Source organism: Zootoca vivipara, chromosome 6 (genome assembly GCF_963506605.1).
Source record: "Zootoca vivipara chromosome 6, rZooViv1.1, whole genome shotgun sequence".
NCBI classification, from domain to species: domain Eukaryota; kingdom Metazoa; phylum Chordata; class Lepidosauria; order Squamata; family Lacertidae; genus Zootoca; species Zootoca vivipara.
In genome coordinates this window covers 49,693,345-49,719,644 of record NC_083281.1, presented here as the reverse complement: position 1 = coordinate 49,719,644, position 26,300 = coordinate 49,693,345, and the positions used below count along the sequence as shown (strand labels likewise).

The window sequence follows — 26,300 nt, the reverse complement described above, 5'->3', positions numbered from 1 at the left end:
GGGACACCTACTGGTAAGATGAGTTTGTGGCACATTTCTTAGGGCTGCCTACTGGGGAACCTGCAGCCTTGTTGATGTTGCTGGACCACAACTCCCATCACCCCAGCCCACATAGTCAATGCTAAGGGATGATGGGAGTTGTAGTGCAACAACATCTGGGGTAGTTACTGTAGAACAGTGCCAACAGGAAACCAGCTTTTTCAGTTTTCCACAGGAGCAGCTATGTTTGCTGAAATAGACAGAGAGCTTCACAGCACTTGAAAGCAGCTTTCCCCAGCATGGTGCCATCCAGATGTTTTGAACTACAGATCCCACCAACCCTGGTTATTGGCCATGAGGCTGGCCCTGATGGGAGCTGGCATCTAGCAACCACTGGAAGGCCACATGTTCTCCATTCCTGCTATAGACAGAACTTTCACATCACCATACCCAGAATGCTTTTGAGCAGATCAGATTTGCACTGAAAAGTCAATCAAAGGCTGAGGAATCCAGTGAGGTAGACACATGCATTGTAGGGGGTTCAACTAGATGACACTTTGGACCCCTTCCAACCCTACAGTTCTCTGATTCTAACTGCCCAAAGACAAGTTGAGACAAGCAAGCACAGACCCAGGAGAGTGAAGCTGAAAACACCTGCTAAACATTTAATTGCTTCATATCTGTATTCGTCTCTAAGGTGCTACTGGAAGAAATATAAAATAGAGAGCGGAAGGCAAGTTCATAATGGAAAGGTTGTTGGAAATAAGAACCGCCCGATTCACACTAACTTATTTGTGTCTTTTAAAAGCGATATGCAAATTGTTGACTGTATGGTGAAGGCAACTTGCAGCACCTTTTCAGTGTGACGTCTCTGCAGCTTTCCAATCCAGGGTTAACCAAAATCTAGAGAGAGTTCAAGAAAGCCAGGGTTGTTATTTCCCCCCTGCAAGCATCTTTTTATTTGTTTATTATATAAAGAAGCATACACCATCATTTGACATGGGAGGGAGAGGCCGATTCTTTCCTTTAAGTACTACTCCAAGTCGTATGCTCTTAGCAAAAAAAAAAGTACCGGTAAGAGCCTCTTGCAAAAATGGGCTCCTTCTGGTTTCTTCTGCTGTTATTGCACATTTTGAGAAAAGTCCTGGATCAAGGCACGGTAAAAACAAAATCATTTAGTGCTTCTACAGTAGATGTTTCAGCACACACTACGAAACATAAAACTATATTCTTTGAACACATATATACACATAAAAAAGAGACATGCACTAATTAGGGTGAGATTTCAACTTCTCTGGTTGCTTCATAATATACAAATAAAGAATAATGTTGTAAACAAATGGCATGCACATAAACTAAAGCAAAATATGCTTTATACAGTATCTGAGAGCTATGGTGCTTAAATAAAACAAAATATAATTTACTAGTCCTCAATGTTTATGTGCCATTCTTGTCCTAGTGAAATTCTTTGCAGTTCTGGATTTTTCTTCGTTTGGTTTACAGGTTGGCAGCTTGAATGTTAGGAGACAGATATGGCTTTATTTCATTTACTTATTTGTGTCATACCCAACAAAATGATACATTTAATTTTTTTTAAAAAAAAGAAACTAAAAAGCTTTTCCTGCAATTTCATTTGGATGCAGCTTTCCAAGTTATTCTGTAGTGGAGTAAAGGAAATAATATAAACATTCAAAACAAAGTGGGGTTTTTTTGCCCAGCCACATTTCAGGAAAACAGGCTTCCGCTAGCCAACTTTCAAGGCAAGGGCAACCCCCTCCCCCTTCTGCCAACAACAACAATTTTTTTTGCAAGTTTGGATTCAAAATGAAATGAAAATTTGAAGAAATCTATAGGCTTCAGTTTCCTCTGCAAATTGAGACTCAGAAATAAAGTTAAATTAAAAATACATCTATTGTGGTTACAACTGGTGAAGTGCTACAGATTTATCTCCAAATTAAGTGGGGGGTGGGGTGCATGGCAACGCTGTTGAAATCAAACATCCTAGCACTACTTTTTTTGGGGGGGAGGGGAGGTGTATTTCTGTCCCACTCAGTTGAAGACACTTGCGAGGATTGTTTCCCAGGCACATCAGGAGGAGAAGGCACTTTTGAGTGAGGGAAGACGGTGTTCTTAAAGGAAGGGGTGACTTTTGAGCAGGGATTCTCCTCACTCCTGCCCACCCCACAGAAGGTCCAGCCTCAGTTAGATCAGGCAGAGTTCCACACAGTGTCTTCCCAAGCGGCATCCACTTCTCTCGGCCACGGCTTTCTTTGCCGAGTCCAGGCTGGGGAAAGTGACCAGGGCTTCTCCGCTGGGCTGACCACTGAAGTTGTAAAGCAGGAGGATGGAGTCTCCATGGAGCTGCAAGGATGGAGCAGAAGGGTCAGAGTGGGAAGGTTTGGGCCCTGAGAGATCGAGGAGAGGAGGAGGAGGAGAGAAGAACCACCCCTGGAGAGCCAAGCTCCAACACAGCACCTTGCAACCCCAACCCTCACCGAAAGCAGTCGTCACAGCTCTTGGGGATTATAGGCATCTTGGTAATTGTGACTGGATTCCATCGGGGAAGAAGAGAGCAGTCAATGAGAAACGGGTGGCTGTACCGATGCTATTCTCAAGAACAGAACAGAGAAACCTAGGAAGCTGCCTTATACAGAGTCACACCATTTTGTATCGTCTACAATGGCTGGCAGCCATTCCCCAGGATTTCAGGCCAAGGTCTTTCACAGCTCTACCTGGAAATGTTGGGGGTGGAACCTGGGACCTTCTGTATGCAGAGCAGATGCACTGCTGCTGAGTTACAGCCCTTCCCCAATATGACTTACGCTAAGTCAGGCCGCCTTGTCCAGGGATTGTGAGCTTGTGGCTCTCCAGCTGCTGCTGCTGCTGCTGCTGCTCAATCATCCCTGACCATAAGCCATGCTGGTTGCAGCTGAAAAACAACTAGAGACCAACCTGAAGAGCAGTAAATCCTTTCTAGTTTGGGATAATTCAGTCCTCACTGGTAGTAGGCCTCTGCTTTTCAGGGCAGAAAACTTTCCCAAGCCCACATCTGAGAACTTAAGAAGAGTCTGTTGGATCAGGCCAGTGGCTCATCTAGTCCAGTACCCTGTCCTCACAGATGTCCATGGGACAACTGCAAGCTGCACATGAGCTCAACAGCACTCTGGCACACTTGTGATTCCCAGTAACTGATATTCAGAGGCACGATGCCTCCGACAGTGGAGGCAGAACAGTGCCTTATCCTGCATGAATGTGGCTAATCCTCTTTTAAAGCCATCCATGTTGGTGACCATCACTGCATCCAGTGGCAATGAATTCCATATTTTCACTATGTGCAGTGTGGATTAAATGCTTCTGTTTGTCTGCCCTGAATTTTCCATGACTTCTAATGTTATGTGGTAGAAAAACCTTCCTCCACCCACTTTCTCCATGCCACTCATGTATCCTCTTACTCCTTTTCTCTACACTCAAAAGGTCCAAATGCTCACAGAGGAGTTGTTCCATCCCATTGCTACTTCTGGTTGCCCTTTTCTGAATGTTTTCCAACTCTACAATATCCTTGAGGTGAGAAGACCCACCTGAAATGCACAGTGGCCAGAATCTAGGACTTCAATCTGAGATCAAATGCTTATTGTCTTTATCATGAGCGGCTTTCCCCAGAAGATTTCCTGACCTTCCTTGTGTGAAACTAGGATGATCAGTAAAAGATTAAAATGTGCATGGGCAGACACACATGAATGTGCCAGGTGTCTAGAGATAATGCCTCAAGAGAAATAAATATTCACACAAAAACAGAGGGGGAACCTGGGGTGCTAGGAAGGAACCATCCCACCATCTCTCCCGGAGAAAGGATTTCCCTTTGAACCCATTGTCAGTGCTGATAACTCCTGCAAGAGTTCTCATGTACAAAGCACCACACAATCCTTAGCCATGAAACACAGGCCCTTCCTACTCCAGAGAAGGCAGAACCTGAAGCTGGGGAGAGAGAGGGAGAGGGCGAAAGCTCCATGTCTCCTGCCCATTAGTTTGAGTTACATCCATATTCTAATGGGCTACAGTCCCAAATAAGGCAGAGTTAGCAGTCTTTTTCAGTGACCAAGACTGAACTTGGATTGAAATCCCCAGTTGGTATTCGACAGTAGTCATACTCAGAGTAGACTCAATGAAACTAATGAGCATGTCTTACTACAATAGGTTACAGTAATACTCTAATTTGCTCTGTGTTAGGGCTTAATTGAATACAACCCCAGTGTCCTAAAACAAAGGGCTAGAGATTTTTGAGATTTTCAAAGTATGTTCCAGGGAACCTTTGTGTGTGTGTGTGTACGCATATATTGAAGCTTACTAAGAGCTACTTAATGGGAAAGTTGGTTATGGTAAACACATTTCCCTGAAAAGCATCCTGGCCACATTACTGAGCTTTCCCTTGCAGATGTAGGAGAGTTCTAGATGACTTGCTTCAGAACAGGCCTACCTACTGTCTTTGTGGGCTATCTGTGTATTCTAAAACATGCTTCAGGATGCTCTGCAACAGGTGTGGGGGACTTCAGGTGGTGCTGGACAACAGCTCCCATTATCCCCAGCTAGCATGAATCACAGCCAGGGATGATAAGCGCTAGAATCCAGCTACATCTGGAGAGCCACATGCTCCCCACCCTATACCCTAAAATGTGCACAGCTTACATGGCATAATTAGTCAGTTGGAAAGGCACCACTGAAGGTAGACCACCATTAAATTGGAGTGGAGAAAAAGAAAAAAAGATGGCTATAGTCCTACAATGATGGTGCTCAGATATATCCTGATGTTCCGGCTTGGACACCACATCTTTCTTTAGCACATGCACACACACTCACACACTCAACAAGGTCAACTTAAAACAAGCAAACAAGTGCCTACAATTGAGATTTGACACACAGGCTTATACCTACAAATTTGAACAAGACAGTAGCAAAATATGGGTTTGTCCACACAAGTGGTGGCTTGATGTTATTGGGGAATGAAATCTGATACATGTGTGTTATCCAGTCCCAGAACCCACACATTTAGCAGAGGCCACAACCCACACTGGTTGCCATATTATGTCTGCAGGATCTGAACAGGAGGTTTAATGCACATGGTTGGCTGAAGGATGTGCTCCTCAGCAATAAAGTGAAACAATGACATCTGCAGCATTAAAAATCCCCAGGTGTTTCAGGCAACACAGTTGCCTGGAGGAGAGTCTGATGCCAAATGAAACTCAAACTATATGTAAAGTAAAGGTAAAGGTAAAGGACCCCTGACAGTTAAGTCCAGTCGTGAACAACTCTGAGGTTGCGGTGCTCATCTCGCTTTACTGGCCGAGGGAGCCGCCGCTTGTCTGCAGACAGTTTTTCTGGGTCATGTGGCCAGCATGACTAAGCCGCTTCTAGCGAAACCAGAGCAGCACACAGAAACGCCGTTTACCTTCCCGCTGGAGCAGTACCTATTTATCTACTTGAACTTTGACGTGCTTTTAAACTGCTAGGTTGGCAGGAGCTGGGACCGAACAACGGGAGCTCACCCTGTCACGGGGATTCGAACTGCCAATCTTCCAATTGGCAAGCCCAAGGCTCAGTGGTTTAGACCACAGCGCCACCCGTGTCCCTATATGTAAAGTATATACCAGATTTCCTGTGTGCAGTATTTTAGAAGAGGGAAGAGACATCAATGCTGTGCGCTTCGGTCAAGGGGGTGGGGGACTTGTTGCCCTCCATATGTTGCTGGACTTTAACTCCCATCAGCCCCAGCCCACACAGCCAGTGGTCTTGGATGATGGGAGCTGGAGTCTAGCGACATCTGGAGGATCACAGGTGCCCCCTTGTCCTGCTCTACATATAACCATGGTAAAATGGAAGAACTGGTCATGACCATTGAAACTTGTCCTTCAGTGCCCCAAGTGATAACGTTTTGCCTTCGTTGCCTTACGTCCAAAAGCAGAAAGATCCTGTTACATGCATATATGCCAGAAAGCAGTCAATATGATCATGTTAGCTTAAAACAAGAGAACCCTTAGGGAGTGGAGAGAGAATGCCAAGCAGACATAATCGCCAGCATTCCCCTTCTCCTCCAGAAGTCTCCAGCATCGTTGCCACCATTAGGTTAGTTGATTCATGCCAGGCGCCGAAGCAAGGGAATGTTAGTGAGCAGAGTCCCCACCACAAGCTAGGAAGGGAGGATGCAAGGAGGAAAAAAAACATTTCCCACCATTCCCAGCCGATCATTTTGCCCTCTTTCCAATCACCACCAAAAGGCTCCACCTTCCGCCAATCTGAGCTTACCTTCACTGGAGGTTACAAACACTTACAAACAAACCCAGTCTTTCGGTGCTTGTAACACACTCCTTGCTTGGTCGTTGATCTGAATAAGGCCATTGTAGTCGTCAGGTGCATACTACAGTACAAGTGTGATACATAAGGTCAGCAAGAGAAGGGGCAGGTCATCTTGTTACCAGCAAGCCACACAGACCAGCACTTGCAAACATCACTAGAAAAGGGGTGGGGAGGAGTCATGGCTACAATTGTCAAGGGAAGATACAAGTCAGGCACTGGGTCCACCTAACTCAGTTCTGTCCACTCTATTCCAGCTCCAGTATTTTATGTAGAGAAGGGTTTTAACCCTCACCTGCTACCTGGTCCTTTCAACTGGAGAGACAAGGGATCAAACCTGGGACTTTCTGCATGCAAAGCAAGTGCTATTCTACCCAATAAGCTATGCTGGCTCTTAGAAGGATCTCAGAAGCAAGGGTCTGTCCCAGCACAATGTTTTGAATGGGGATACCAAAGAGCAGCATAGATTCTAAGGCCCTTTGTTTCGTTGGAAAGCCCCTTGTCCCCATGCCTTGGAGGCATCCACCTGAGATGCCAGAATCTATGTAAGCAAAAGCATGGCACAACCTACAGGACACCATCAGAAGTCTAGCTAATGCTTGGGTACCTTTAGATCACACTCCAGGTAGCACTTTTGTTTTTAAAGCCAGCCATAAGCCTCTTTACAAAAGCTGCAACTGTCAGAGATCCAATCTATAATGCTGAGTTAAGCAACAGCATGGCATACTGTGTTACAAGGCCAGAGTGTCCTGGCAAAGCTATAAAATGTATTCTTGGATTGTGACAAATAAGAAACAAAAAAGCTGAATTAAGTCAGGTTAAAAACATTTAAAAAATAGTCCATGGAACTACAGAGCAGAGCTAGTTCCTGAGCTGGGCGACTTGACCATTCAGACCAAGCCCTGGAATTAACGCCAGGTGTTTTGTTTTAGCAAACTATGAACCCTCATTAATGGCCCAGTGTTAAAATGCTACCCCGTGTCATCTGTCAAACACTGCCCAGCACCAATTGTTAAATATTATAAGGGTAATGAAAGCAAACACCAAAATAAAATTTAATTGGATGACAAAAGGTTGATTTCAAAATACAACCTGCGAATAGTTCGCAAAAGTGGACATCAAATCTCAGAGCGGCTTTGGAAGCAAATTGGGAAACACCACTCTAGAATCATAAGAACTAGATGCTCCCCCCCCCCGGGTTCATTTTTCCAAGGCTTCAAGTTTCACACCCAAAGAAAGAAGAACATACAGAAGAGGTTCTCCACTCCTCCTCCTCCCTGCCCTCAATCATATAGACAAAACCATAAACTAGGAGATGATTCTGAAATGCATCAAGAACAAGCCTCTGTGGGAGTCATGCAAGATGTCAGGTTTCTAAAGAAACCCAGAGCAGAGGAGACGTCTTTGTTCAAGCATCTATTTGAAAGAAAACCCTTTATGCCAGAGACATCCACCACAATGAGGTATCCTGTCCTGTAAAGTGGGGACCAGAGCTAGAGAGACAGAGAATGCAAATGCCTCTGGAATTTTGCCATCACTTTGTGTCACTGCCCCCCTCAATCTTTCTGCTTGTCAGAGATATCTGGTCATCATGTCCTATTGGAAAAGCTGACGGGTCAGACACAATAACACCCCTTTTACTTCCTGGGAAGGTGAGGCAATACTAAAGCTCAGTATAGGTTGGAAAAATAATTACATGCACATATATGTGGAAGTAGATAGCTCTCTTTAAGCACTTGTTTATTCATGAGATGACATGGGGAAGGCACTTCACCAGGTGTCATTTTGAAACAAGATAGTGGACCAAAATGCGACTCAGCCATGATTTCATCCTTTTTTCTTTCTTTTTTTTGCATGGGTTCAGCTCTTCTCATTATATCATTGCCAAACTTAACATGAGGAGTCCCAAGGTGAGGTGGCAGTCTTTGTTAGCATTTGGATGCCAGCCACCATTTTTTAAAAAATTATTTTTATTAAAGATTTTCTTGGGTTACAAAGGTAGTGCAATGTCTCATGTATTTCCCCCCCCCCCATGCATCATTTTTACACATGTGTAAAATGTGTACCAAAATGTGACCTTGGTGTGACTTCACCCAATTTTCTGTGTGGTGGGTCCAAATTTACCACCTGCACTGTCCATTTAAAAATCACATTTTTGTTTTGTTTCTAAAGATACATGGGCAATGCCAGGCACTCTTCACTAGTGAATAAACAGAACAGACACTATACTATTTTGCTGCAAGGGTGTACTATAACCCTTCCACCAGCCTTACAGAATCAAGCTTCAATACTACTGCAGTGGGAAGTCAGAATTTATGTTTCAGCTTTGTGCACCATGCTACAAACTGCCTTATGCTGCACAGTAAGAACTGTGACACTGTAATGGGCCCAGACAGCAAGCACCCTTGAGAAATGCAGAACAGTGTAATCTAGAGTCGTTTAGCTTCTATGCAAGACGTCACACTTTCAAACTGCCAGGGCAACACCCTTTAAATAACCTCCCCTGCATCCCAACTCGATTCAATCAATCATTCTCCCACTGATCCACACTGGCCAATGGCAGCATTGCCTCCAAATACAGCACTAAGTTCTAAGCATGACAAGCAGTGAGAAGATAATTAAATTAGATGTAGCAGCACAGGGCAAGTTCAGAAACAGATTACAGAATAAGATAAGGAGGAATTCATTTTTTGAGAGACCCTTGAATAGGGCAGGGCTGCTTGAGGAGATTTGGGGAAAGATTATAATGTGTAAGAACACCTGTTTGGCAAGAATGAGGAACTAAAGAAGGATGATGAAAGCACACAAGTATTCTGACATAAGAATGGTTGTTTGGAGGAAACAAAACAGAAAATAACGCACACTGAAAAGAATCAGTTATTCCCATTTTTTTTTTAAAAAAATCATTTTTACAGCTGCAACTTTGAATTGATCAAAAGCATCTGGATAGAATAAAACAGGGGTGGGAAATCTCAGGCCTGGGTGGGAAATCCTCCCAGGTTAGAATGTTTCCTTGATCTCTGACAATGCCTCTTGCATACCTGGAGAATAGAGGGCTGTGCTGAGTGTATGGAGAAACTAGCCAACCATAACAAAGGTTAAAAATAAACCACATTCTTTCTCCATCCACTTTTGCCTCTGGCATGCAGTCACCAGAAGACTGCCCAGAAGGGAATATGGCCCTTGGTTTGAAAATGGTTCCCCATCCCTAGACTTAAAAAGAAAAGAGAGCTGTTCCCAATAAATTCAACATAAGGTTGTTGTCCCCCCCCCCCAATTCAGTGCAAATGTTTTGAAAACACTGAATGGCAAATTTTGTCTTATAAGGCGTTCATCTTTCCTCTCTGCAAGATTTATCCATTTGCAAGCCTTGTCTGTATCATCTTTTCCCCTTTAGAAGAATGGCTGCTCATGTATGCAAACTGAATGATAATATAAAGATGGAATTAGCCCTACATAGTTGATGGGACACCATTTCATTTACATGTATGACTGGCAAATGAAACAACTGTTGGCAATTATAAAAGAAGTGGGACCTGAAAGAAAATGTTGAAGTGTATCCTTTCCAGCTAGAAGGAGTACTCCAGATTCCAAACTGGCCGTTTTCTCCAGAACAAGGCATTCCACTCCCAACCCCCCTTTTTAACAGATACTCAACATTCTGTGGTTACCAAGATACTAAGCCCTTGCGCTATTTTTGTTGGTTGGTGGTTTGTTTGTCTTTGCACCCTTAGGGGTCCCTTCTTCATTTAAAACAAATTTTGTAACTTAAATTCTGCAAATGTTGGGATTGTCCCAGGCATGAAGATTCTTCCTTCTCAGTGGCCCTGGTGCAACTTCCTTCCCGTTCGCCCTCACCAGAACTGAACAGGAGCGATCCACACTGCAACATTTTGCCGCAGGATCAGCTTGATTACTGTGTTTCTCCGGAAAATAAGCCATACCCCCAAAATAAGCCATAGTGATAGTCAGTTTTACCTTGTAGGTTAAACTGTACCATACTTAATTTTTTTAAAAAAAGACATCCCCTGAAAATAAGCCACCGTGTTTTTTTTTGAGGAAAAATAAATATAAGAGGGTGTTTTATTTTTGGAGAAACATGGAAACTGCGGAAACTGCATGGTGCAAGAAGTTCCGGCTGCAGTTCTCAACTGAGAGGCTACCTAGCGACACAGAGGGTGAAGCAAAGGTAGAAACACGACTCACCTGATATCCCTGGAAGAAACTGAGGATTTCCTTCATTCCTGCATTATAGGGCAATCCCTGCATCCGGACAAGGGCACCAGGCTGAGGCAGCATTGGAGTGTGCGAGGCTGAGGCAGCGGCTGCGACTGCTGCTTGGGGTGCTGTGATGTACCCTACTGTGGTTGGGGACACCGGTGGGCTGGAAAGAGAGGAAAGTGGTAGGTCCAAGGGCTGTTTCACACATGCAGGTGCAAAAAGTTCACCCTACCTGGAAAAGCTACCAGCCCAAACAGGATAGTACCTGGGGTAGTAAGCTGTGTAGTTCATATAAAGTTGAGCAGCCTGAGTTGGGTAGTAGGTAACAGCTGGACTAGCGGCGGCGGCGGCGGCAGCAGCGGCAACAGCAGCCGAAGCCTGCTGTGACCTGGTTTGAGGCAAGAGCGCTTGCGATTGATATAATGCCGCTTCTGTTGGGATCACGGCGGCAGCTGTCTGGAAGGCATAGGCAGGAGGGGAAAGACCTGTGGATAAAGATCACACAACAAAACCCAAAAAGCAAGTTAGCAAAGACAGATTCCATTGGACAGGCGAGGCCCCGGGCCCTCTGTCCCAGGAGCTGCTGGCGGGAAAACTTCCAAGTGGAGTTCCAGCCTTTTGAGTATGTATCAATTTGAGGGGTAGGTTGCTAGTAGTTACTACCATCATTGCTACTAGTGGCTGCCATTACTTGTTAGTTACTACTGCCATGGCATTAGGGGCTAGAATGGTGGACAAGGAACCTGGAAGACCCTGGTTCAAATCTCCACACAGAGCCCACTAGGTGATCTTGGGCCAGTCACTGCCTCTCAGCCTAACGATACCACACAGAGTTGTTGTGAGGATAAAGTGGGGAGCACTGTGTCTGCCACATGAATGTAATAAATAAGTTTTGGACAACTATGGGAAATTTATTGGTGTGCTGGTAAATTTTATGTTGACTTACATTTCCTTTTTTATTTTAAGCGAACTGTTACTTGTTGAACAGTTAGGGATATCATTATATTATACATTTAATCACGCATTATGTTTATCATGGTGTTGTATTTGACTTTGGGGGGGGGGGCACTTTATGAGTACAAATCTGTGGAAGATGCTATATACAAACAAACCACATGACCAAAGTGCAGATGTGGAGTACAAGTTCACACTTCGAAAGGTGAAACTGGTGAGCAAAAGCTTATGTGATGGGCAGTGCATGGTCATCTGTTCAGAATCCTCATCATCGAGCTTTGGGGTTTTTTGGTCCTTTCTCAGAAAAGTACTTACTGGAGTAGCAAGGCAAGTTTCTGGTGCTCATTGTTTTAAGTCAGTGGTGGGGAACCTCAGTCGCACAGGCTTATTTTGGCCATTTCCCCCAAGCCATGTCCTTGATGTCATACATGATATGTGCCTCCCTCCCAAAATCTGATTTTACTATAGATTAGCAGCACCTGAAAATCCCCATGCCTTTTGACATGCATGGTTTGTTTCAAGCCACCCAGGAAAAGGTAAAGGAAAAGGTGACAGATGACTCCACCCACCAGTTTAAATGGCCCATTGGGCTTTGGGGAGGTCAGAATCTAGCCCACTGACTAAGCCCAGCATCTTGATTTAATTATAAACATGAGTGAACCATTTCTTCTAATATGTGTTAAAAGCCAGCAAATGTATTGCTGGGTTACTTTACTGAAAGTAGTTCACAGATGTGTTCGTTCATTGCAGTATGTTACAATGATATTCGTGCATTTGTAGGCCTTATTGTATGTTGTGCTTATTATAAATGGACCCTCACTGCATATTCTACTTTATTGGAAAGCTTGATGTGCCCTCTTGGGGCTTTTTTTCTGGCTGTTGTTTTTCCTCCTGTCTCTAAAAAGCAACTTAAGCGTGGTAGGCTTGGCAGCATAAGCTCAACAGTCACTGTGGCATCAAAACAGCAATAATTGCTTTCAGCCCTGGAAACAACTGGTCTGTATTTTTTCAGGATCCTTCTCTCAACTACATTTTAAGCCATGAGCTGTCTAGCAAAATGTGGAAGTCACCTACCCACACTTTCAAGTTCTGGCTCTTAAGCCACCCTTTTATTGTCCTCCAACAAAACAAAACCCCAATGCCAAGCTGCAGACAGAGGCGTAGCAAGCCCAGGTGGTACCCGGTGTGGATTTTTTTTGTCACCCCCCCACACACCACTTTGCCAGGGCACTGGCAAAGCTGCATCCTCTTGGGAGCCATGGCTCCCTCCCTCCCTGGCTCGCTGTAAAGCGACAAAGCAGGAGCCGCTTATAGTGAGCCAGGGTGGGAAGGAGGCTGGGAGGAGGGGCCTCAGCTCGCCGCAAGTGGCTCCTGCTTTGCTGCTTTATAGCAAACCAGGGAGGGAGGGAGGGGGAGCCGTGGCTCCCATCCGCCCCTCCCTGGCTCGCTGTAAAGCAGCAAAGCAGGAGCCGCTTACGGCGAGCCAGGGCGCCGCCTTGCCACCCCTGGAGACATGCCACCGGGAGCGCACTGCCCCCACATTGCACCGCCACTGGCTGCAGATATCATTGCTTTGATGTGCAATGAATCCAGCCACACAGTTTATAAAGTGTTTTCAGACCGCAAAAAATGCATCAAGTTTCATCACTCAGTTTTGGTCCATCAGAACCCTTGTCCCAATAGATGCTCTGTCTTCAACAACAAACTGTGTCCCTGAAGACCAGCACCTCCCCACTGCAAAGAGGCAGGAGGAGATTAATCTCATTGGCAGCTGCAGAGCCAATTGCTTCAATTAAAAAAAGAAAAGCACCAAAAAAATGTAATTGCCAAGCGAGCTCTGCTAAAGGTGAAATTTATTGCAGAGTGTTTTTTTGGGTAATGAGGTTAACACAGTCCGCCAACAAAAGCAAAGTACATAATAATTTGGGGAGCATCTCTAGCTACCAATACCCCCAAAATATTTTAAAATACAGGGCTGCAAGCCTAAGAAACCAATGCAACCCATCATCTAACACTATACAATGAAACTAAGCATAGTTACTTAAAAGTATGTTCCACTGGCTGCAATCCTATGAGACTTTCTGGGGAGTAAGTCCAACTGAACTTATCAGGACTTAACTTTTTAATAAATGTACATTGCACTGTTAGCTGGTTAGAACAGTTCAGGTCAGTTTTAATTGGCAAGCGTTAATCTTTATTACATTTCTGTCTTTCCTTTCTTCCATTATTGAACTTCCTACAGACCTTATTTGGTGTTAAGATTGGCTTGGGATGGGGGCTCTCTTCTTAATTCCACCACCATCATCTGAAGTGTGGGGAATGGTGGTAGCCCCAACTTGTGGAACTCACTCACCACAGAGATGCACCTACACACTATCATGACTCAGCTTCCACTGTATTCTACTGGATGGCCATCTGTCAGGGAGTCTTCAGCTGTCATTCCTGCATTGCTGGGGGTGGACTAGATGACCCTTGGAACCCCCGACTCTACAATTCTATGGGCGTATGATTCTGTGCTGAAGCTGCACCTTGTTGCCACAGCTTTTGACAGGTTTATTTTGGGGGGGGGCACTTTTGTTTTGTTTAACCTATGTTGTGCTGCTTTTGTTTAGAATTGTTATGCGTTTTATGGTTTATTTTAAAAAATGGCTTTAGATTACTTGTTTTTATTTGTATGATTATATTGTTGTGACCCACCTTAGGACCTTATGGTGAAAGGCAGGTAACAAATCTTATAAACAAGCATACAAAATAAATGAAACTCAGGATAGGGGTTCATGAGGATTAAAAGAGGATAGGACAAATTCATAGAGGATAAGCAAATTTGCTCTTTCATGTGCCCTCAAGACCATGCCCTGGGTATGCTTATATTAGGGCTAATATAAAATAATAAATAAGTTACCATTGACTTCCTCAAAAAAGGCGCCTACATTGAGAGGTTGCTGATACACATACTTAATTCATTAAGATAAATAAATCAAAAGTATAGTTAAAAGGCAGGTGATCAATGAGCTAAAATTATTGAAGCGGTCGACAGCCCTAACAGCCTCAGAATCACATCTGATTTGGGCCCCAGCTTCCAATCCCAGCCTATCCACGGAGGGGTGATTACAGACCGCAACTCAACCCAAGACAGAGAGGGCAAGACCCCCACCGCAGCGCCATCAGCACCTACCAGAGCGTTAGCAGCACAGAAGAGAGCAGAAGAACTTGGGAGACTTACATGGTAACTTACATGGTGGCGGAGACAAGCCACTACGATTTAAAGTGCCACCCATTAAAACAAAATTCATCTCCTCTCCTGAACACTGGAACACTTCCACGTAACGGTCCTTCATCATCTTCTTGTGGCACTTCTGGGCCACCAGGAAAGCCCGGTCAGAAGATTTCATCTGGATAAAAGCATCACCAGAGGGACGGCCCTGGAAGACAGAAGAAACCAGGTAAGGGGATGGAAGAGAAGTCAAGCAGGGCATTCTCCCCACTTTTGTAAGTCAGTGGTCCCACCAGTAATTTTAGCATATTTTTCTTTTTAAGCAGAACTTTATTTTTAATTTTTAAAGAAATTCTTCCATTGATTGCTGCACAATTTACATGTCTAAAATATTAAAAGCATCAATATTTAAAGAGATGTTAGAAGGCAATACACAGGATTGGTTCTCTGGGATCATGTGATCCCCCCCGGAGGATTCTGTTCTGGGCAGTTCGTATCCCAGCTTGATTGATTGGGCCTTCTCTGGAGATTACATAAATGAAGAACTTGGGAGCTCTTGGGCTGTATCTCCCATGGCCAAATTCAGTATCTGCACCCGTTACTTCTAACTGAAACCATAGAAAAACCACCTTGAATTCCCATACCTGCTGGTTCAGGACCATGTGGACTCCATGTGGCTTGATGTCTGCAGTAGCGTCTCCCATGAACTCCAGGATGTCGTCGATCCCAGCTGTGTAAGGCAGGCCTCTGAGCCGCACACAGTCTCGCACGCTGCCAGCAGCGATGGTGTACGGAGGCGGCATCACGGGGATGATAGGTGTGGGGAGGGTGGGGATGAGAGGGGTTGACATGTACCTGTTGAGGACCTGTTGGCAAAGAATCAGGGGCGGAAACAAAACAGAAGCAAGCAGGGCTGAGTAAAAGGGACATTTTCCAAGATGGGAGGCATAGTCAGAAGGCAGCCGTAGACGAAACTGAATGCTGAATGATACTAACCCTCTATAATGCATGTAACAGATTGGCATGGAAAATTCTTGGAATACACTGCCATGGGCAGAATTGCTCATTCAAGGAGTAAGCAACAACAAATACTTATTTATGAAAAATTGGTTATGGTAAGTTTTATTCAGTATGGTAGATCTACCACAGGCACCCCCAAACTTCAGCCCTCCAGATGTTTTGGACTACAATTCCCATCATCCCTGACCACTGGTCCTGTTAGCTAGGAATCATGGGAGTTGTAGGCCAAAACATCTGGAGGGCCACAGTTTGGGGATGCCTGATCTAGAGGATGCGTGTCTAATATGTGTTACGGTTTTCCCCTCTTGACTTGCCTATACAAGCTGAAGTTTGGATTTTGTTGTCTTTGGGGGGGATTTATTTATTCAAGAAGGTACCAGCTTTCCCTAACAAGGCGTGACAACTTAAGCGATTGGTTTTTGCTTATGCATAGATTGCTGATTTTATTTTTTTGTTATGCATAAAGTTACAATAAAGCTTTTTTTATATAAAACCTAACCCTGATGGCTGTGTTCCACCCTCAACTGCCACAAGCAGTGTGCTTCTGAGTGCAGTTTCCGGAAACCACAGGAGGGGAGAGTGCTGTGGCGCTCAAGTCCTACTTGCAAGACCAGAAAGCTGGATTCGAAAGACCTTTAGCCTTGTCCAGAAGGTCTCCTCTAATTCTTCTCACTCACATGAAATTATCGTTTCCCACCCTGAACCCTTGGCAGGTGATGCGCTACAAAAGTTAAAATAAAACCAAGAACTCAGCAGGGCAAAAGCATCATATAGAGCAGCTCCAGACTGCAAACTAACCCAAAGCACAAGACTAAAAGTTCACATTTTAGGAAACACAGTAGCCACGTTTGGGCAGGAATAGCCGAGTGGGTTTTTGCATAAACAAACACAAAGCTCTTTTGATCCACCATCTCCTTCAATGAGGCAAGCAAATTGAACTAGAAGTAATAGCCAACCAGCTTCCAACTGTGGTTTAATGTCCTGTCTTGTTTCAAGTGTGGTAATTATAGTTTTCCAGTTCAGTTGAAATGGGAAACTATGGTTAATTAGAGACTTCCTGGTTTGACTGTTCGGGCTACAAAGGGAGGATCAAAGGGGATGCATGCACAGGTAAAAGGCTAATTAAAATTGAATATGGTAATCCAAACTGGGCCAGCAGTTGTTCAGCTGTGGTCCAGTGTGTGACTTAAGCAGGACTCAATATGTCATAAATTGAGGAATGGATACTGAACTTTAAAATCCAGCTGCAACTGTTCTGATAAGGCACAGTGAAACAGAAATGTTGCTAGGAAGGCGCTCTTTCACTTGCAACAAATTCTGTTTCACAGAGATTTGTTGATCAAAATATGCCACTTATTATTTATGCAATTTGTTTGTCACGACCCAATACAAAAAGTCTCTTGAAGACTTAAATACGCATTTAAAAACCACCATCAAGTTTAGCAACAAAACAGCAATACTACACAGAAACAGCAATAAAAACCATATTCTCTCAAATGCGCGGGAGAAGAGGGACATCTTTGCCTGGCACCAAAACTCCATGTTAGTGCTAGGCGGGACACACTGGGGAAAGCATTGCATTCTGATGACCATAATCAAGTTAAGGTAACAAAAATTGCAACACACAGACCAATCAACGCTTTAATTTTTTTAAATCCCCCCCCATCAATTTTAAAAAGAATTTGGAAATCCAATTTATATATGTAGAATGCAGTTCAGGGAAAAAATGTACTAAAATCTAGAGCAGGGAGGGAAAACCTTTGGCCCTTTAGATGTTGCTAACTCCCATCACCTCTGGCCATTTGCTGTGCTTACTGGGGCTGTTGGGAGTTATAGTTCAGCAACATCTGGGGGGGCCAAAGGTTCCCCACAGCTGAGCTAGAGGACACCATGCTACACTTTGCACTTGGCAGCACAAGATACCGGTTTGCAGCCAGGGGAGGGGGGATCCAGCCAGCATTATGAAACCTCAGCTGGGAGCACTGATGGGAGCAACTAAGTGATATAGGAGTAAAACTAAGCAGGCAGATCTTCTCCTGCTTGGGGAATCACTCCAAGGAAATGCAGAAAGAGTTCTGCAATGGGTTGCTGCAGTTTGACAAGCCAAGATATAGACAAGCCTTGGATTACTTATCCAGCCCCTTCACTCTTCCCATTGCAGCAAGAAAAACAAGCCAGGAACTCTTCAGTTAACTATAATTTCTCATTTCACCCAAACCATGAAACAATTGTTAATTACTCCAGAACAAGCCAGGATATTATGCCATGGTTTGAAGATGGGTTTCTGGCTTGTTCCAAAGCTTGTTCATTTCCTAGCTTGGACAAAATGGGAAACTGTAGAAAACTGAAGACTTTTTGGTTTGCTTGTTCCCTTAATCACAGGGTTGTTTGTATCTTGGTTTATTAAAGCATAGTCCAAGTGCAGCTAGTGCATCATTTCCATGACCCTGTCAAGAGAGAGAGAGAGAGAGAGAGAGAGAGAGAGAGAAAGAAAGAAAGAAAGAAAGAAACTTAACTGAGGCTAATGAGCAACAGGCTGTAGGAAGTATTGTGCTACTCTCTCAATTGCTCATTATTGGTACAATCCAGCCCACATTACATCAGCACCTTTACATCATATACATAGAAGGGAAGGGGGGTCAGGGCACGCTGCACCTACAAAGTGAGCAAGGACTCTGAACAAAAGGGTGCACACACAGTAATTCTGTCCAGCTGCCAAAAAGAAACAAGCACTGCAGACTAGCAGCTTCTGGTATCCTTGCTTGCTTTAAACAAGCTCCCCAAAAAGTATGAGCCACAGATTAATTTGGGACATCCTTGGAAAAACCAGCGCAAGCCTCTCCTTGCCACACTGCTTAGCTTGCAATGCTCTTCCCTCTAATCGTGCAGGAAGCGATATTGGTTACCTGCCTCAGCACCTGAACCCTGGTCTTTTTTCTTTGGTATGTTATAATGTTTCATTATATTTAAGTGGTACAGACATAATCTGAAAATATATGAAAAGTAACCAACTGCTAAAGTTGGTTAAATGCTACAATGCTACAAATAGCTGTTATAACTTGAGCCCTGCTCAACCATTTTGTTTTAATGGCAAGGAAAGCCTCCACGAAATGACATTACACGTTCCAAAAAGCACACACACACACACACACACACACACACACACACACACACAGCGCGCACAAACACAACATCTACTACCAGCTCCCACTTGCAGAAAGATTGCTTATTATCATTTGCCAGATCTGGGCCAGGGGAAATCTCTGCTTCTCACTGGTCCCCTTGCCTCCCAGTTCCCGTGAGCTACTTTCTGAAGCTTCTCCCTCTTGGGTTCCTCCCAACAGACAGAAACCAGACAGAAATAATTGGAGACAAGCTGCCTGTTGAGGCCCATTGTTCAAAAGCTGATTAAAAGAGGACAAGAGGGAGGCAGAGCAGCAAATAAAGTGGCTGCTGTCTGGTGATGCACTTCTGCAGTCATAGCTATTCAGCCACACACAAAAATCTGTGAGGTCAGCCTTGCCCCAACCTGTTGCCATCCTGATGTTCTGGACTGGAACTCCCATCAGTAACTGTGCTGGCTGTAGGGGGGGGGGGGTTTGATGGAAGTCAACACTCCCAGCCACCTGGAGGGCAACAGGTTACAGGTGGCTTGGTGAGGCTTTAATGGCTTCTGCTGCAACAGGCCAACAATACAGTAGTGCAATCCTAAACACGCCCACTCAGAAGTCAGTCCCACTGAGTTCAATGGGACTTACTCCCAGGTAAATGTGGTTAGGAGCTTAGATTGCCTTCTTTTCCTGTTCAAGAACTCCTAACGTGTTAAAAATAGGATTCCATGTCAGCAGCGTCTGCTTCTGTTTATCAGTCACTAAAAGGTAAAGGTAAAGGGACCCCTGGCCATTAGGTCCAGTCGTGACTGACTCTGGGGTTGCGGCGCTCATCTCGCGTCATTGGCCAAGGGAGCCGGCGTACAGCTTCCAGGTCATGTGGCCAGCATGATTAAGCCACTTCTGGTGAACCAGAGCAGCACACGGAAACGCCGTTTACCTTCCCGCTGCAGTGGTACCTATTTATCTACTTGCACTTTGACGTGCTTTCAAACTGCTAGGTTGGCAGTCGCGGGGATTCGAACTGCCGACCTTCTGATTGGCAAGCCCTAGGCTCTGTGCTTTAGACCACAGCCCCACCCGCGTCCCACAGTGCCACCCGTGTCCCTATCAGTCACTACTTTTAATAAAAAACAGATTAAATGGAATAACTGCATAGACATGGAAGCTGCATGTGCCAGACCAATGAGACAGAGATGCCCTAGGTCAATACTGATCTAGATGGCCCATTATCAAGGCAGCTTCTTAAGTTCACACGTGATTCAGTATAACACAGTTTTGTGTGAGGTTCAATAAATAATGCGTTACATGGATGCAGCAACCTGACCCCAAGATGATGAGTTTCTGTATAGCAATTCTCCACCTTCCACTACCTAGCAGTTGTTTCTTCACAGTAGTGACTTTTGGGTGCTAAACCCAGGTTGCCTCTCATTCAGGAGGTCCCTGCCCTTGCAGGTGGGAAAAGAACAAGACTGGACTGAATTCCAGTTCTCGCTTGCTCTTTGCTGCTGTGTGACAAGGAAGAGGAAACAAAGGCCTCAGCAAGAAATAGCAGCCCTGCCCCTGCCCCTTGCTTGGGCTGCATGGAAGTCAAAGTTCCTACTGGTAGGATGGAAGAAAGAAGCAGTGGAGGCTGGGTGAATGGGGCCCTGGCCCACCTCTGTCTGCCCTCAGCCACCTCATAGCAGGAATGCAGCTTCTTGCCAAGAAAGGAATGGGGAACCTCTCGCCCTCCAGATGTTGCAGTTCCCTGTGAGACAGTGATGAGCCACTTTTTTCTCCCCACCCCCCATATACACAGAATTGGGCAAGTGCTCCAACCTGCTGGACTTCTGCTGCCGTGCTTCTGAAGAGCTCAATGTATCGCTTCCCCAGAATCTCCTTGTGTTTCTTAAGTGCATTCTGCGCATACTCTTCACAGGCAAACAAGACGAAAGCATCTCCCGTAGGCCGGCCGTCTGGATATTTGACAAAGAGAAGCCCCTCCTTCCCTCCTGTGACGGGGCACTCGGGTCCCAGGAACCCCAGGACATCCTCAGGCGTGGCTGTGAAAGGGAGACCCCGCATCCGGATGATGACTTGGTTCTCCTTGGAGAGGAACTGAGCTACTTCGTTGGAGGTACCTGCAGGTGGGTAGGGGGTGAAGAGTTACAATAATTTGCTATATCTCTTTTACACATACCTGGCATTCAGTTCACTGGTCCTTAGAACCTAGGAAGCTTAGAACCTAAGAAGTCAGACCATTGGTCCATCAAGCTCAGTACTGTCTGCACTGACTGGCAACAACTTTCCAGGGTTTCAGGAAAGGGGCATTCCCAGTCCTACCTGGAGATGCCAGGGATCGATCTTGGAACCTGCATGCAGGATAGATGCTCGATCGTTGAGATACTTCCCTCAACTTCTGAAGCAACTTTTAAGATGATCAAAAGTGTTTCAAAATGAATTCATCTAACCCAGGGATGGGGAACCTAGGACACTCTAGATCAGGCATCCCCAAACTGCGGCCCTCCAGATGTTTTGGCCTACAACTCCCATGATTCCTAGCTAGCAGGACCAGTGGTCGGGGAAGATGGGAATTGTAGTCCAAAACATCTGGAGGGCCGAAGTTTGGGGATGCCTGCTCTAGATGTTGCTGATCAGCTGCCACCATCCCTCACCATTTGCCACACTGACTGGGGCTGATGGGAGCTGGAGTCCAAGAGTGCCTGGAGGGCCGCAGGTCTACCACCTTTGATCTAATGTGACTGGTTAAATGTTGCAACCCTATCAAACGTTACCTGCCATTCAATGGCATCTGTAAAGCACTGTCAAGCACTCAGTTCCCCTGCACTCGCACACTTCAGCACATTCTAGCATTACAATACATTACAGGGGGTAACTCGGGTAACTCTTTGGGGCAGGTCTTTCTTGTTCGCTGCTAATTATTTCACAAGCAGGCCTGGAAATTGAGCCAGTGCAGTTAGCAATATTGTCATAATGCCCAGTCCCAGTAAGCAATCCCACATCATCCTGAGCTAACTGTGGTTTCCAAGTAGCCTTCAAAGGCAGCCCCAGGTGAAGTGCATGACAGTAGTCTAACTAGGAAGCTAATGGAGCATGGATAGTACACTATAAATTTCTTTTGTTTTCATGCATTCATAACTGCAAACTTTCAATGGCAAAGCTAAAAAGGTTTATTCCAAACTTCTTACCTCCAGCAATCTTCAGGAACTCTTCCCCAGTTGCTTTGTAAACCTGAAGTAAAGTAAGGCAAAAATAAAGTACTGTGTTGGTGCGACAGATTATACTACTAAATATGAACAACATTAGCATTGCATAACTTCTGGACTTTTTTTTTTTAACACACGGGTTTTTAACCCTTCTGTGCATGCAAAACACACTTTACTGATCTGATAATGCAGAGGTCAGCAAACCTTCTGGGCCTAGAAGCGCCACACACAGAGCAACCTATTACACTGGTTAACACAAAATGCATCTTCCAAGCCTAATTTCAGCAGAGGGAGGAGCGAGGGGAGGGGACCCTGTGGGCACGTATTGATGATCCCTCAAATTATCATGGCCACACGTCCTATTTTACAGAGGACAGTCCTCCATTTTATTCCCCACTAGGATGAGATGCATCCATTTAAATCATAGCATCTCAATTCTATTTCAATTGTAGTTAATTATTACTGAATTTCCATCTTTACCTGCAAATTAGCACATGGACGTATTGTGGAAATTTGTACTCTCTTTTCTGGTGATGTTAGATCAAACAGCTCCCAAATTAGTATTATTTGACAATGGCTCGGATTTAATGTTGAAATAGGAAACCTAGTAAAGATAAATCTGTTTCTTTTCATTTATTCATCCATTCCCCACTATTTCTTGTACAAACAACAGGGGCTAACAACATCCAAAAACATTCAGACCTGAACCCAAGCAATGTACCTCAATATATCTGCTACCCATGTGGTGCTTGTGCCGCTCTAGGGCCAAATCTCTCTGCTCAGAGTTGACAAATCGCACCAGGGCCTCTCCATTCCTCCTTCCTTGGGCATTCAGGCACAGGGCCACCCCACCTCTAGCAGGGAGACACACAAAAAAAAGATGAACAAGGATGACTTCATCTACATCCTGAAAAAACCAATCACTCTTTTATTCTTCTGGGGCAGAGTGCATGGATGCAAGACATATTTAAGGTAAAGCAGGAACATTTTTCAGCTCAAAGGCCACATTTATTTGTTGGGAACATTCCAGGGGTTACATACGTTGGTGTGGAGGGGGGAGGCAAAATTGGTCAGAACAATGGATCTGACTCTTAGCTTGGTACTTCGAGCTACATTCCCAACCTTGCAAAAGTCAGACCCCCCCCTTTCTGTCCCCCGTCAAAGCAAGCCAGAAGCAACATATCACTATTCAAGAACACATTCCAGCGGGGGAAAGCACTTGTGAAAGGTGCAGAGCTTGGCACAGCTCTGTGGATACGGTGTGGGCAGGGAGTGCCCTGAGGGTCAGCCAGAGCCCCCTGGCCAGAGGTTGTCCATCGCTGCAGTAAAGTTTGGGACTTGAGTAGACAACTTAGGCTGCAACCCTAAGGATCCCCTTATCGGCTGGGGCCTATTTGTATCTTGACTTCTCAAGTCATATGGGCTGAAAGCATAAAAGCCTCTTTCTCTCCCAAGCACTCGGAATCCTTCAGCAGGAATATGTAACACACATACGAATTTGTAGCAATGAAGTCAAATAGCACTGCATCCTGAACAGGGAACTTTAGAGCAGATCTTACTTGGCAATATTAAGGCCTTTGAAAAACCGAGCAATGTCCTGGTCGGAAGACTGCCAAGGGAGCCCTCTGGCACGTATTACTGTTTCGCTGTCCACTGCTTCTGATTTACTACTGTGGAAAAGAAGAGGAGGAGGTTTGAGATCAGCAACTGATCCAAGCACTCCACAATTCTTTTTAAACAATGCTGCAAGCAACCGTGTAATAAGCACACCAGTGTTGAGTTCTTTCTACAAAACAAATTATGCTATTTGGCAATTCCGGTGTGCACAGCTTCAGCCACTGGAGTGGGAGCCTCAACCCCTTTCACAATGGAGGCCAGGAACCAAAGAACTACGCAATGAGTTCTGTGCAACCCAAGCACCTGTGTGCTTGCGTTTCTTGAACAGTAACACATCCTGCTAACTCAGGTGTCCACATAGTTTTTAATGTGAGAGAGCCTGTGATATGGGATGGGAGAATTCGGATATTCAAGGAGGGGGAAGTGCGAACCATTCCCACTGGATGAAAATAGCTCTTTGGATCCCAGCCAGGATGTGAAATGAAACATGAGCTTGAGCTTGCAGGAAGCAAAAGACACTGCTCCAAGATAGTGCATTCAAAGCAAAACATAAGTGCACACTGGGCTGGCAAGGAGATTGCTCTTTCCTGCACAGCCAAAACATTTGGAGGCTACCCCTGGTATGGATAGCACTGAGCTAGAAGAGCGATTTGTTTCAGTATAAGGAGGCAGCCTGTGTTCCTGCTTTGAGCAATGGAAAATGGATGCCATTCAAGACACCTTGTCATTGCCACCTCCCAAATAAAGGACAAATTTCATCATTTCACTATCACATTTTTAATAACAAAAAAGATACTGCTTTTCTGCTTAAAGATTAGACAGCACATACAGTAAAAGAACCCCCTTTGTAACTATGATGCAGCACAGAATATAGAAGATATCTATGAAAAAAGGGAATCCAGATTATCCAATGCAATAAAAGAAAAACAGCACACTATCAGAAATCAAACCACCCAAAAGATTTGACAAGCTGCAGGAAGCCCCCTGTTGTCCATCTGCCTGTGTCCATCTGTAAATTTGCCTGCGGCTTTTTTCTCCCCCTGCTTGCCATATTAGCTTATTTGCGTGTTTTTAATTTAAAGCAATCCAATCACACCCTTCTCCATCTCTTAAGGACCCAGCAAAACAACCACACATCCTGTGACCCAGGAAATGGGACTGAGGAAAGGCTGGGGAAGGGGAAATTCACAAGCAAGTTGTTAGTCAGCTGGCCTGGATGCCAACTGCCCACTCACTAATACAGCAGATTACACACTCCTGATGATTTCATTTCAGTCTGACAAAATGCACACTCATACAGAGACACACTAACAATACGAGTGAAGAGCGAAGTGTGCAAATGCCCACTGAGAAGTTTGGCTCAAGAGAGGTGGCAGCCCTTGATTCAAGGCAGGCTGCATGGCAGGAGACTTCCAAGAAGCTCAGAAAGAGCACCGAGATAAACAGAGTTGTCCCTTCATGTCATGTTCTCTCTCTCTCTCTGGTGGCAGCACAAGTGCAAAGACCAAGCATGCCCCAAACCTTCCCACACAATTTGCGGCAGCCTGCCTTTCATTGCTTACATTACATCCAACTGCAGTTTGCAATACAGTTCTACAGTATAACTGCTCCTTTCCCCCATCCCTTTGGACTGAAAGAAAAGAATATAGGATATTCTGTGAGAAAAACCTTACGAGGGGCTGATTAACCTTTAATGCAACAGGCAAAAATGAGTAAAGGTATCTAAAGGTCTCATTGCAATTGTGTAATGATTGGTGTCTAGGTGCTTTAATTATTTTGGTATTATTGCATCCTAGCTGCTGGAGGGTCAAAGGCCATATCTGCATCAACGTAAATGTTTCTTAGAGGCATGGGAAAAATGGGGAACATGCCCTGGATTCATGCAAAACATTTTACTTTGGCCCACTGGGATTCCATTTCTTATGAGGAATAATTTGTATCAACAACATGGACAAATTCTTCTCATAACAAGTTTGGTGTTTAAAGAAAACACCACGAAAATAATATGTGCTTGTGGAAAAAAGAAATGAACACTTATATGTGGAAGACTTATGAAGGCTCCCCTTCAACCCCACCGCCCCAAATACACACCTGTGATATACTGGAATAAAGAGTGAGGAGGTGTATGTGTGTGTTTTACACATACACACACACAAAGGTTGGAAAAGGCTGTGGGCCCTCCACAGGTAGTTGGGATTCTCAACTATCATAAGCCTCGGCTGATGGGATGATGGTAATTATATAAGAAAGAACTTATAGGTAGCCCACTGATTACGTTCGTATTAGCAAGAATGAGCTTCCTGAAAGATTAGGCTGGCTCTTTTTTAAAAAGCAAGCATTTAATTTATTCAAAATTTATATATTACATTTAGTTATACCCACTGCAATTTTTGATGCAAACACTGGGAACTTTTCTTTTGTTTAAATACAGGAACACTAACCACTTTGGGAAAACTCATATATGAATGCTAAAATGAGGAAAAAACAGAAGTGCCCAGCTTGTTTTAGATTTATGTACATGTTTGCACCACCTTGACCAATTCTCTCCCTGCCCCACCAACAAAGAAACTCTCTCTGGAATCAGAAGGTCTAGAAATCAAAAGAAAACCAGATTCATGGGATGCACCAGGT

At 44.7% G+C, this 26,300-nt stretch overlaps 1 protein-coding gene across 7 annotated transcripts in view; it reads right to left on the bottom strand.

Annotated features, from left to right (window-relative positions):
• Positions 1 to 624: 624 nt before the first annotated feature.
• Positions 625 to 26,300, bottom strand: part of ESRP2 (epithelial splicing regulatory protein 2) — a 50,068-nt gene continuing 24,392 nt past the window's right edge. For 4 of the 7 annotated variants that reach the window (XM_035117067.2, XM_035117068.2, XM_035117070.2 and 1 more), the window contains 10 exons: positions 23,612 to 23,722; positions 22,774 to 22,906; positions 22,035 to 22,077; positions 20,665 to 20,966; positions 15,358 to 15,579; positions 14,723 to 14,921; positions 10,811 to 11,030; positions 10,531 to 10,708; positions 6,277 to 6,388; positions 625 to 2,340 (listed from right to left, as the gene is read on the bottom strand). In XM_035117067.2, the coding sequence (XP_034972958.1) occupies positions 6,299 to 6,388; positions 10,531 to 10,708; positions 10,811 to 11,030; positions 14,723 to 14,921; positions 15,358 to 15,579; positions 20,665 to 20,966; positions 22,035 to 22,077; positions 22,774 to 22,906; positions 23,612 to 23,722 (1,498 nt within the window). In that variant the 3' untranslated portion in view covers positions 625 to 2,340; positions 6,277 to 6,298. Of the gene's footprint in view, positions 2,341 to 2,801; positions 6,389 to 10,530; positions 10,709 to 10,810; positions 11,031 to 14,722; positions 14,922 to 15,357; positions 15,580 to 20,664; positions 20,967 to 22,034; positions 22,078 to 22,773; positions 22,907 to 23,611; positions 23,723 to 26,300 lie in introns of all 7 variants that reach the window. The other 3 variants (XR_009557774.1, XM_035117069.2, XM_035117072.2) reach the window with 3 other exon arrangements.